This window comes from Cucurbita maxima, unplaced genomic scaffold, assembly GCF_002738345.1.
Source record: "Cucurbita maxima cultivar Rimu unplaced genomic scaffold, Cmax_1.0 Cma_Scf00002, whole genome shotgun sequence".
Taxonomy (NCBI): Eukaryota; Viridiplantae; Streptophyta; class Magnoliopsida; order Cucurbitales; family Cucurbitaceae; genus Cucurbita; species Cucurbita maxima.
Genome location: NW_019272018.1, coordinates 1,241,345 through 1,253,610, shown reverse-complemented (window position 1 = coordinate 1,253,610; position 12,266 = coordinate 1,241,345). Strand labels below are relative to the sequence as shown.

At 37.2% G+C, this 12,266-nt stretch overlaps 2 protein-coding genes across 4 annotated transcripts; one reads left to right on the top strand and one right to left on the bottom strand.

The window, feature by feature from the left end:
- Nucleotides 1-1,588: 1,588 nt before the first annotated feature.
- On the top strand, nt 1,589-5,818 carry LOC111469666 (purple acid phosphatase 2-like). Its single transcript, XM_023115022.1, has 8 exons — nt 1,589-2,143; nt 2,849-3,049; nt 3,150-3,261; nt 3,452-3,681; nt 3,758-3,896; nt 4,084-4,304; nt 5,150-5,271; nt 5,379-5,818. Exons 1-8 carry the CDS (start codon nt 1,961-1,963, stop codon nt 5,578-5,580), a joined length of 1,410 nt encoding a protein of 469 aa, XP_022970790.1. The 5' UTR covers nt 1,589-1,960; the 3' UTR covers nt 5,581-5,818.
- Nucleotides 5,819-6,919: 1,101 nt separating this feature from the next.
- On the bottom strand, nt 6,920-10,736 carry LOC111470155 (chromatin remodeling protein EBS). Of its 3 annotated transcripts, XM_023115681.1 has the most exons (6): nt 10,612-10,736; nt 10,474-10,565; nt 10,008-10,353; nt 9,528-9,596; nt 7,706-7,841; nt 6,920-7,202 (listed from the first exon to the last, which is right to left on the bottom strand). In XM_023115681.1, the coding sequence occupies exons 1-6, from the start codon at nt 10,674-10,676 to the stop codon at nt 7,176-7,178; spliced, it is 735 nt and encodes a 244-aa protein (XP_022971449.1). In that variant the 5' UTR covers nt 10,677-10,736; the 3' UTR covers nt 6,920-7,175. The 3 variants fall into 3 exon arrangements, with proteins under 3 accessions (XP_022971449.1, XP_022971431.1, XP_022971440.1); XM_023115663.1 differs by having other exon boundaries at nt 10,474-10,736; XM_023115672.1 differs by lacking the exon at nt 6,920-7,202 and having other exon boundaries at nt 7,760-7,841; nt 9,519-9,596; nt 10,474-10,736.
- Between the last annotated feature and the right edge of the window lie 1,530 nt (nt 10,737-12,266).

Here is a 12,266-nt window from a genome sequence, read left to right as displayed (position 1 = left end):
TCGTTGTTCTGAATTCGTCAGCTAATCTATTGAACAAACTCATCATTATATTTTGTAGCACATCGAACTCTTCGCCACGTCCCTCCTTGTGCGCAACAGAGCTATCGGAGCTACCAGAAGGTCTCGAGCTGCTTGTAGGAGCAACTCTTTCTTTGAGCGAGGCCACTCAAAACATTAGTTCTGTGATTGGCAACCCATCCAGGCAGTTGCCCATTGCGTCGATTTGTACAATTTTTCCATTCAATTCTGTCACCCGTTCTTCCAAGAAGCTGATGGTGTCAGGGACTTCTTTGAGGAACAACATTTCCTCCTCTATTAAAGTAAGCCGGTCAGCTTGTGATTTGGGTGTTGACTTTGTCGTCGACATTGTTTCGGTCTTTGTTATGTCACGGGGCTAACAAAGCTCTGATACCACTTATCACAATCGCACTCTTGATGGCAGCGGACTTGCGATTGTGCGACACTCACTTTCCAACGACAAGTGAGCTAAGCAATTCGTTCTTACGTCACTTACGACCAAGTGTTGTATGCTCGAGCATCTGGCCTCGATTTAAGAGAAAGAAGAAAACGAGGGCAGAGAGAGATTTTTGAAAGAGACGTTATATAAGCAAGCAAGAAAGTAACAACGGCGGCTCACAGTATATATCCTTGGGTAGGGAGAAGTTGACAACTAGTCATGTCCCCTATAGTATATTTTGAGGCATTTCATGTCTGGCGGCAGGCCTAGACATGATTTTTACAAAAGGTCATACTCCCTAAAAATACAAAAGGAAAACACTAGAACATGGAAAGACATAAAGGGTTTGGCTTGTCATGGGTATACGACCATGGGCAACATGCCTTGGACGAGCATGACCGTGACACCACACTCCCCAAAGCAAGGGACGAAGATGGTGTTAAAGCCGGAAGAGTCGCCACAGTGGGCGAAAGAGTCGATTTTGGCGAGGAGGTCGACAATGACTTGGTTGGCGAAGAGGCTAGTGCGACGCCCGAATTCCAAAGCTAAATCTCTACATAAGGTCGATGAGCTTGTCGAGATTCCATATATTTCTAATAAGAACGCTGATGAGGATCCTGAGGTTAGAGTTTCTATTAAAAAACCAATTCTGCGCACTCTGTTCACACAGTTCTCAAAGTAGAGGAGGAAGGGCAACTGGTACCACGAGCCCTTTGTCCCACAACTGTATTGAAAAATTTTGAGAGGTGAGAATGAGAGCTTAATTTGTGAAAATGAGTAAAAATAGAGTGGTCTAAATTTCTTTGAGTGTAAACACGTGAGAGAGTGTCGTGAGGTTCTTTGTGTTTTCTTATTCTTACAACTAAGTTTCACAAATTGATTCGAGAACGAATCATCTTGAAGAAATGATATGAACCAAGGAATAACCTTCGACAAAAAAACTATTTTTAATTTTTAATTTTTAATTTGAAAAGAAACCAATCTCAATTAGTTTGATGCTTTCTTTAAATTCACTGAATAAAGTAAGCCAAATTATGATCCCTAGTATTAATAATATGAGTTTGAATTAACAAATTATATAATTCAACTCCTAATCGAAGGGACCCCATTTCGACAATCGCCTCTGAGACGGAGAAGTAAGCGCGAGACGAGAACGACGTGAAGGTAAAAATGAAATATGGGAATGAAAAGGAATGATCCTTCGTTTGATCAAATTCGATGGAATCAAAGGCATCCACGAAGTCAAATGGGAATATGCCGTCATGGGTCTCTCCAGTTTCTCAAATATGAACATTCAGTGATCGCATCCAACTATTTCAGAGTGGACTTTGCTGCGGAGAACGACTGAGCATTGACTTATCTTTAGATTTTTTTAAAATTTTTTGTGTTCTTTTGATGATATTTTGGTCGGATTTATTGGGGGAGGGTTCTTGCAGAGTGGTGGTTTGTTTTGGCTTTCTGAGATTGAGATTTGGGAATCGCCATTAGAACAGAGTGGTGAGGATGAGAGTTGTGGATTTTTCGTTTTCTGCTTCTTTTGCTGTTTTGATTCTTGTTTTGAATGTCGTGGAGGTCTGCAATGGCAGCGAAACAAGCCGGTTTGTGAGGAATGTTGAGAAAACTGTGGATATGCCTCTTGACAGTGATGTTTTTGCTCTGCCTCCTGGTTATAATGCTCCTCAGCAGGTCTCTCTTTCCTTAAATTTCCACTTCATTTGTTCTTCTTTCTCTGTTAAACTTGTTGTAACTTGTCGTGAAGATACATTGTCATAATGCTCATTTAGTTAATAGCCCTTGATGGTTCGTATTCTCGTTTATTTTGGTTATTGACTCTCATTTAATTCATAACTATTTTGATATATATTCTCATTTTGTACGGTGAGAGTGTGAGATATACACTTTCTAAACACTTTGATTATTCAGATAAGTTGCTACTCGTGGATATAGGTGAATTTCTTCTCTCCGAATTACGTAAATCTTTGTGTCTCTTTGTTTAATTTCTGTTTGTGGGCATATGAGTGCGAACGATCTTCCTTCCGCTTACGCTACAACAAAACTATCATTAAATTCTTAAGTGTAGGCTGACTAGTTATGGTATAGTTCTAGTCTTTTGTTCATACTCTTAAGGCCATCACTCATTTGAGGACTTGAAAATTAATACCATATACAACAAGTGAGTATCAATGTGGTGATCCATAGCTTTGAATATAGGATTTCTGAGTCCGATATCTAGTAAACTACCTTAGACTTTGGTGTATTTGAACTCTTGAGCTATTCCATTTGAAGTTTGATCTTGATTGTCTTTGAGGATCTAATGACTGCCTGTGGGCTACAATTTTAGCCTTTTTTTGTCCACTTCTGTTTTGTTATTGGATGTTTTGATCGTTGAAGGTTCATATCACCCAAGGAGATCATGAAGGGAAGGCAGTGATTGTTTCATGGGTGACTCCAAATGAAGCAGGATCAAATAAAGTATTGTATTGGAGTGAGAAAAGCAAGCTTAAGAAACAGGCTTTTGGAAAAGTATATACTTATAAGTTCTATAACTACACTTCTGGCTACATTCATCACTGCACCATTTCAAACTTGAAGGTACAGATAATTCAATTCAATCTACATTACTTGTCAAGATCAAGGCAACTCTTGTTCTTCTCTGTAGGGATTCTGAATTCTCTAACTTACCTTTTGGCAGTACAACACCAAATACTTCTATGAAGTGGGAATTGGGTACTCTCCAAGAACATTCTGGTTCGTCACTCCTCCAGAAGTCGGTCTGGATGTTCCCTATACGTTCGGTCTCATCGGTGAGTTAATTTCTCATGCCATAGTTGTCTGTTTGTTGTTCATAGAAGCTTGCTGAAATGTTCCTTCCACTAGAATTCTAGCTTAGCTATCTGATACTTAAGCGTTGTTGGGGTAGTTTTTTTAACGCCTTGTTGAGTTGGTTGCTCCGACTTGTATGTTCAATGTCATGGTGTTTGACGTCATTTGCAGGGGATCTTGGCCAGAGTTTTGATTCGAATATAACGTTGACTCATTATGAACAAAATCCACATAAAGGGAAAGCAGTTTTGTTTGTGGGGGATCTATCTTATGCTGATAACTATCCATTTCATGATAATGTAAGATGGGATACATGGGGAAGATTCACGGAGAGAAGCACTGCCTATCAGCCTTGGATATGGACCGCAGGAAATCATGAAATTGATTTTGTCCCTGAAATTGTAAGTATGCAAATGGCTCAAATTAGGTTTCCTACATAAAAGTATGATATGTTTGACAAGCATGTTTCTTTTGCAGGGCGAAACCGAGCCGTTCAAGCCATATACAAACCGTTATCACGTCCCTTATAAAGCCTCTGAGAGCACAGCTCCGTTTTGGTACTCGATCAAAAGAGGTCCTTCATACATCATAGTCTTGGCTTCCTATTCAGCTTATGGTAACACTTCCTTTAGTTTTATCAGCATTCTCCTTTATCAACACTTCCTAAGGTATTAAAAAAGAAAATACAAGGGCATATAGAAAAATAAGCCCCATTCCACGAAAGAATGTCCGAAAAACGACACAAAGAGATTTGAATCTAACAAAATCAAGCCAACATTCGTTCCATTTGATAATGTTTCTAGGTAAATACACTCCTCAATACAAATGGCTTGAAATGGAGTTCCCAAAAGTGAACAGAAGCGAAACACCATGGTTGATTGTTCTGATGCATTCTCCATGGTACAACAGCTATAACTATCATTACATGGAAGGAGAAACTATGCGAGTAATGTACGAGTCATGGTTTGTGAAATACAAAGTCGATGTCGTCTTTGCTGGCCATGTCCATGCCTATGAAAGATCTGTAAGCACTTCCTCTTCTTAACATTCCTTTCCAATCCTACCACTGTTGCCTGTCATAATTTGTATGTTTGAGAGGAGTAAGACTCAAAGGATTGGTTCAAGTCTATTCGTTATGTTTGGTTTCATGGAAATCGTTCCAATTTTCTATCCCACATTGGTTGGGGGAGGAGAACGAAACATTCTTTATAAGGGTGTGGAAGCCTCACTCTAGCAGACGTGTTTTAAAAACCTTGAAGGGAAGCCCGAAAGGGAAAGCCCAAAGAGGACAATATCTGCTAGTGGTAGGTTTGAACCGTTACAAATGGTATTAGAGCCAGACACTAGGCGATGTGCTAGAAAGGAGGCTGAGCCCCAAAGGGGGTGGACACGAGGCGGTGTGCCAGCAAAAACGCTGGGCTTCGAAGGGGGATGGATTGGGGAGTCCCACATCGATTGGAGAAGGGAACGAGTGTCAGCGAGGACGTTGGACCCTAAAGGGGGGTGGATTGTGAGATCCTATATCGGTTGGGGAGGAGAATGAAACATTCTTTATAAGGGTGTGGAAACCTCTCTCTAGTACACACGTTTAAAAAACCTTAAGGGGAAGCCCGAAAAAGAAAACCCAAAAGAGGACAATATCTGCTAGCGATGGGCTTGGACTATTACATTCTCTATTCTATGAATTTTCTTGGAAACTCTCTCTCAGATAGCATTAAAAGAAAACAAACTTCTGTAATGAGTGCAAGCTAGAATTTGATGACGGTTACTATTACTAACATGAACGAGTCGCAACCGAAGTTTTTTCATATCTTGTAAGATTTCGTTCGCTGTTCGTAACACAGAACAATTATCTCATGCTAAATACAGCAAAGGATTTCAAATATTGCATACAACATAGTGAATGGCCGTTGTGTTCCTGTGAAGGATCAATCTGCACCTGTATACATAACAATAGGTGATGGAGGAAACCTTGAAGGCCTAGCAACAAAGTAAACTTTCAATATCTCATTTTATATCCTACCAATGAATTCACAGTATAACTTGTTTCCTGCTTGTTCATATTATAAACCATAAACTCATTTGTTTCGTGATGCAGTATGACGGAGCCACAGCCTTCGTACTCGGTGTATCGTGAAGCAAGCTTCGGGCATGCCATATTTGATATCAAGAATCGAACTCATGCATATTTCAGTTGGAACAGGAACCACGATGGCTATGCAGTTGAAGCCGATTCTCTTTGGTTTTTCAACCGACACTGGTACCCGGTGGACGAGTTGTCGTCGAGTGAGCAGAAATGAACATTATTTGCAAGGACAAATGAGAAGACAACCATTTTTAATAGCTTTACCAGCAAATAATACTCATATCAGATGAGTTCAATGTGAAAAAACTTTGATTTCATTAGTTTGTGATAAGCCTATGGCATTACTGCAACTGAACTGCTATCAGAACAATTAACAAGAAGGGAGCTTATTCTGGCAGTGTCAAAGCTTGAATTCTGTAACCTTTAGCTTTAGAATTCACTGTCGGGTTGAGTACGGGATTGACATTAATAGTTTCTAACGGTGAAAACTAAACTACTCATTAAGTTTTACCGAACCGAACCATAGAGATGAAATGTTAACTTTTAAATTATCCTTAAAAAAGAGTTGAAATTATGGATATAATCAATTCAGTTTTTTAATTAGATTAGGTAAGGTAGATGTTTAACAGTTTTGGAGGGTAAATATAAACTTCAAGTTCTATGGTATATTAAAGATGGAAGGGAAGCCAATAGAGAAAATTGTATAAATTGTATAAATGAGACATTTGACTTTCATGTCTTTTGCTCGATGGGTTGTGTATAGATAAGTATCAACAATAGACCACAAATGAATCGGTGCTGCCTGTAGAGTAGAGTGGTCGGTGCATGAAGACCACTCTCAAACTAGAATGGATAGGTGAAGTAAAATTCATCCTTGTTCATCCACAAACTTTTCTAGTATGAAATGAGCCAGTCGAACTACTTTGAATACTCTTGTTCCAATTCATAGAAGAGGTTCACCATTCCAATTCATCATAATAAAATGGATAACTCAAGTACTTCTAACCCACCATGCAAAATCCGTAGTTTCTTTGTTTGATCAGCTAAGAAAAAGTTCCGTTAAAGAGCACTTCCACCCAACGAACAAGTAAACACACTTTTATTAATATAATGTATTGGTTGATTGATTACATATGGATTGATTACATAATTGGTCAACTAGAAATAGTTGAAGCTAATGATTGATAGGGAAGTACCATCGTGACCAAATACGTAAAATTTATCATCTTTAAAACTTCAATCTTGATATCCACATTTTGATCTCCCTCGCGACTTTCCAAATATTTTAGTAAATTTTCGATCAAACGAGGCTAATCTCCCTCACCCATTGAAAAGATGAAGAGACTAACCCATCTTTAAAAAATACATAAGCTACTCTTTACCGTTTTGAGATGAAACCTCAAGTTTATCTCATATAGCATCAAAAAAACCCAAATAAATAATCGATCAAAAATTGAGAGCCAAGAATGGTGAATCTAGAGGGTATTTTCGAGAACCAAGAAATGTGAACCTAGAGGGGATACCCTCTTGAGGAGCATGTTGAAGATTTCACATCGAACAAATGAAGACACCTCACAATTTTTATAAGATACATGAGTTATTTTTCTCGTGATGGTTGATCCTATATTCAAATAAAAGAACTTCAGTACATTTCAAACCAGTCCCTCTTCTAGAAATGAATGTGGACACACACAGGAGGTAGTATTTACATGATCCTAAATCTATGCAGTTGTTCCAACTCATTAGGAATTTGGAAGCTCGGGTTCTTAACGACTCTAAGTCAATGTATTTTGTTTATTTACACTATCATCACCTCCGTCGTCGTTTTGAATCCACCTGCAACAACATTGGAACATATTATTCATCATAATACCACCATCTTTTCATAACAAAAACCAACCACTATTCGTCACGCTAAAGATTACCACAATATAAGTCTAATCAAAATGAAATGAAAGCTTGAACTAAGCATCTAACTCGCCCACATTATTATTACCGTAACCAAGCCTACTAGTAACACTTCCATGTTCAAAAGGTCTCCAAGTTTTTCTTTTCTTTTTGTGAATGTTTGAGCCAACTTGGGCACATTTTGACTACTCCCATAACATCACTATCGAACCTTAATACATTTGGTTGCCATTAAAATGAGGAGGAGATACCTAAGAGAAGAATCAACTTCAACCAAAAACTAAAAAAGAATGTGCATGATATGATTGTCACCTGCTACCTTAAGGCTCACTAAAACAAGATGGAACTAGATTATGCAGTTTGACCAAAACAAACAATCCAAACAGTGACATTCAACAAAGGGCATTTATATTCAGCAGCTTTACAAATACCTTTGTCTCTGCAATTTTAGATGTAGACTGTGAATTCTGCAACTTCTTTTGACCCTCTGGAGAACAACTTTCACAGAAGAAGTGGTCAAGTTTTTTAGCTTTTTCTGCAGACATTTCTATACAAGCAGGATGAAACCTAAATCAAAAATATCATCCACTTTAAGATTCAGATTTTATGCTATAAAGCCATACATCGAGCGAATGCTTCACAAAGTATCTTAGCAAAGCAGACATCAAAGGTAAATCAATTAAACACTTCCAATTAATGTAAAGTTCCAACTAAACTACAGCTATTGAACAAAAGGTATAATTTACATGATTTGAGTGCTACACAAAAAACACTGTAAATGAACTTCACTATATGGGTTTCCTTGTCAGTAAAATCCTGTCGTTGCTTTCCAACCAAAGATTATAGAAACATTAAATTCCATAAGAATGAGGTAGTAGTACGTTGAAGCCAAGGGATTCCCTTTTTCCTTGTTCAAGGGGTTGCCAACAAGGGATGACATCAAAGAAACCAAATATAGATGATTCCTAAACCTAGAAGCTTGGAGGACATCTCCAATAAAAGAGATTTCTCATTAAGAAAATGAAAAGAATCACACCCAAAAGCAGGCCAAAAAGCCTTTATCTACTAATTTTATGGAAAGCATCCTAGTGTAGTTACAAAAGGGTCATAAAGTACGCTAATCGGATGTTGTAATTAAAATGAGATTTAAATGAAACCTAAATCATTTTAATTTCCAATATCTTTGATCAATATAAATATAAGATCATTAAGGAAAATTGTTTCAGCTGAAGCATAACTCCTATTTCAAATTAAATCTTCTAATAATTTTTTTTTGTATAGGAAATAACATGTTTTTTCAATTAACTAAGATTCCTAGTGATTCATATGAACCAGTCACGAATACATTCATATCTAACCATGTATTTTATGTTTGACTTTAATGTCATCCTTCACTACTATAACAGCTCAAGCCCATTGTTAGCAGATATTATCCAATTTGGGTTTTCCCTTCTCGGCTTCCCCTCAAGGTTTTAAAATGCATATGGTAGAGAGAGATTTCTACACCCTTATAAGGAATGTTTCGTTCCCCTCTCCAACCGATGTGGGATCTCACAATCCACCTCCCTTCGGGGCCAACATCCTTGCTGGCAAACTGCTCGATATCTGGCTCTAATACCATTTGTAACAACCCAAGCCCACTGGTAGCAGATATTGTCCTCTTTGTGCTTTCCCTTCTGAACTTCCCCTCAAGGTTTTAAAACGTGTCTGGTAGGGAGAGACTTTCACACCCTTATAAGGAATGTGTCGCTCCCCTCTCCAACCGATGTGGGATCTCACAACTACAGAGTATGTTTTTCTCTTATGTGAAGCATTTCTGGACTCCGGGTAACATTTTATGCGCACCACCTGAATCCTAGAAGCCAAAGCTCAACACTTCAGAGAGCATCCAGAGTTTTTTATCTAATATCCTTGTGTCGATCAGAACTCTTCTATTTTTTACTCCATCTCTATTAAAAAGAAATGAAGAGAAAAGAAAGAACAAACAGAGCCACATATCTGGGGTAGATAATGTTTATGCAAGGACCCAGAAACCAAGATAGGTTACTTCTCATTTATGATTTGAAAGAAAGAATGTACATTATTACAATTCCAGATAAATTTACGTCAATTTGTTTTACTGTAATTATGCTTCTATTCCGTAGGCTCCAAATTACAGAAGATACACAAGCCAATATGAACAATAAATACCTTCATAAGCACATAAGCTAAGGCTGCAAAAGAAACCAATAGCATAATACACACCCAGCTTACCAATCACTGCATCTCTCGCACTGAACCATTAGGTCATCGGGATTATAAGGCATCTCACATTTGCAATATCTGCAACATAAAATCAACTGAAATTTTGCACCAGAAGAAACGGGTAAAGCTATGCAAAAAGGAGATTCATGAGCTTAAATGACATGTAATGCTATACATAAAACGGTTAAAAAGAAAGGAATGCTGGACAGAATGATCTTCAAATAGCAATAAGAACATCAATTGAAAGAGCTTTTGGTACTTGAATTCATGAACTGTATAAGAGTTATGAACTGAAAACCAAGACAATCAATGCTGGAACCACAATGCAGCTAAACTAGTAAAACTTTGCTAAAGAAATCTACAGAAACCAATTTCTTCCCATGTCAAGTGATTTTCAAGTAAAATCAGAATGATCAAATTCAGGAGTACAGAATGTAAAGCACACAAACAGGATATCTAAACCAAAAATTGAATTAAAAAGAAACTCACACAGCCACTCGATCGGGAGTGAAAGCCCCAGTAGCGGAATTATAGTCGAAACGGGAAAAATAGTCCTCATTCCCAACAGCATCAAGCTTGGTATAATTCTTAAATGTATGCACCGTACACTTTCCCTCGATGGTATCTGCGCTTTGAACGTCGTAATGGTCGGAGAGAAACAACTCCTTCGAGCCATGAAACTGTCTCCGACCACCAATCGATTCCTCCGGCCGGTAATACCAGCGAACATGGACCTTCACATTGGCTCCGCGAGAATCCGCCTCAATCTTCTCAATCTTGGCCACATACGACGGTTTCGAGGGTTCAGAGGGCCTCATAAGCACGCAGTCGCCGGCTAAGAAGCACAAAAACCGTAAAATTCCGGAAGATCAGACACAGACGGGAAAACGGGACCATGTGAAAGATTCCAACAAAAAAAAGGAGAAGAGAAAGAGAAGGAAGTGGCTTGTTTTACCTTTAATGGTTTTGTTGATGCGTTTGACAGTGTAGGAATCTAGGGTTTGCCTCAGAGCCTTGGGTTTGGCCATCAAAAGCGAGCCCTGGAATTAGAAGTTCGAAGAGGAAATGGAGAGAAGTTGGCCGGGAAATGAATCGCCGGAGTTCAGCTGAGGAAAAATGTCCGGCGGAGGAGTGGATCTGCTGGTCACGTGGCGGCATATGCCAAGGCCAAAACTTTACTTCGAGAAGCTGGACAAAATCAACACTGATTGGCGCACATTATTATTACTCTTTTTTTCCCTTTTTATTTTCACCTCAAAATTAAAACCAAATTTTGTTTTAAATAAGAAAACAATAATGATAATAATAATAAAAAAGTTAATTTAATAAAAATATCCCTAAATTTATACTTTATTTTTTAACCTCGGGAGCGAGGTTCCGTGGGGACTCGTATCAAATGAGGTTGAGAACTCCCATTTAAACGAAAAATGATAAAAAATTTCTCTTCATTAACTAAACAAGGTTGTGACGAAAATTATATTCTCTATTCTCATCTCCACCTCGAGCCTGCCTAAATTTCAGGCCAAAATTATGTTGAACATTATGTTATATTTTTTTATTTATTATGATGTATTCAATTTTTCAATAGAAACTATACTTAAAAAAAATAGAATTATCGATTAAATTTTTTTTAAATAAACATTTTTTAAAAACCAGAGAACTCAATGAAAATTGAGTATGAAGCAGGCACGAGAAAAGCTTCCTTGTTCCACCCTATAGACATCTCTACTCACGCTCGAGTGGTCAGGTGCCCAATGCAAGTTCTACTCTCCCGCTCTCTATTTCAACTCACTTTTTATTACTAATATCTACTCGCTATCAACCTAACCTAATTAGTTGGAAGTAGAAAATTAAAATTAAAATCATTACTAAAATAACTATTTTTATTTTATTTTTATTTAAAATATTCTCTCTCCGAGACTTTTAGGAATTAAATAATTGCTTTATATTTATTAATCAAACTACGAAAAAAATGTTTAATATATACGGAAAATAGAGTAACTAAAAATGTATATTTTAAAATTAATAATAAATTCATGTAATTTTAATTTTAAGGGGTAAATTAGATTTCATTTATTTGAATCAAACCCTAAACTCAAACGGTGTGTGTGCAAACTCTACTGCAAGAACTTGGATCGATATTGTTCGATAATCATGATGAGTGTATGGCAGTGTTAAGATATTTAGTAATAAATTATAGTTTACCATATATATTATATTTGATATTTTATTATAAGGCAAATATCTCATATTTGTCTTATTATCATAGATATCTTTCCATCTATTGTTATTTCCATTTATTACTATTTCCATATACTTGTAATTTATTTGATTATAAATAAGACAACTTTCACACCATTTAGATCTGGTGGATTAATCAAACATTCACAGGCAGCATTTCGTCTATATGAGTGAAGACAAAATATGTTGGAAGAACTCGTGTTCGTATGTGAGGAAAGTCTTTACTATTGAAAAACGAGAAGTAATGCGGTCATATCGCTGGAAAATGCATATGTAATTAGGTACTTAATTAACTCAAATCGTTGAATTTGGTTGTCGAAATTATTATGATTATATAAACATAACGGAGTGAATAAGACATTAAAACCATTTTAAAGATCGAATATCACTAGTTGAGCTCTAAAATTTACACATTTCAACTCATTTGAACACATTAAAGATCGAGATTAGTTGTTGAACTCTAAAATCCACACAATTCAAACTCGTTTCAACACATTAAACACTAAA

What these genes read in the sequence shown, in the direction of transcription:
- LOC111469666 (XM_023115022.1), top strand. Translation starts at nt 1,961, where the DNA reads ATGAGAGTTGTGGATTTTTCGTTTTCTGCTTCTTTTGCTGTTTTGATT. An exon ending in GGCTTCCTATTCAGCTTATG is followed by an intron (nt 3,897 to 4,083) that starts GTAACACTTCCT and finishes TAATGTTTCTAG; the next exon opens with GTAAATACACTCCTCAATAC. An exon ending in TCCATGCCTATGAAAGATCT is followed by an intron (nt 4,305 to 5,149) that starts GTAAGCACTTCC and finishes TGCTAAATACAG; the next exon opens with CAAAGGATTTCAAATATTGC.
- LOC111470155 (XM_023115681.1), bottom strand. Translation starts at nt 10,676, where the DNA reads ATGCCGCCACGTGACCAGCAGATCCACTCCTCCGCCGGACATTTTTCC. An exon ending in ACTCCCGATCGAGTGGCTGT is followed by an intron (nt 9,597 to 10,007) that starts GTGAGTTTCTTT and finishes TTTATGTTGCAG; the next exon opens with ATATTGCAAATGTGAGATGC. An exon ending in TGCGAGAGATGCAGTGATTG is followed by an intron (nt 7,842 to 9,527) that starts GTAAGCTGGGTG and finishes TTTTTGATTTAG; the next exon opens with GTTTCATCCTGCTTGTATAG.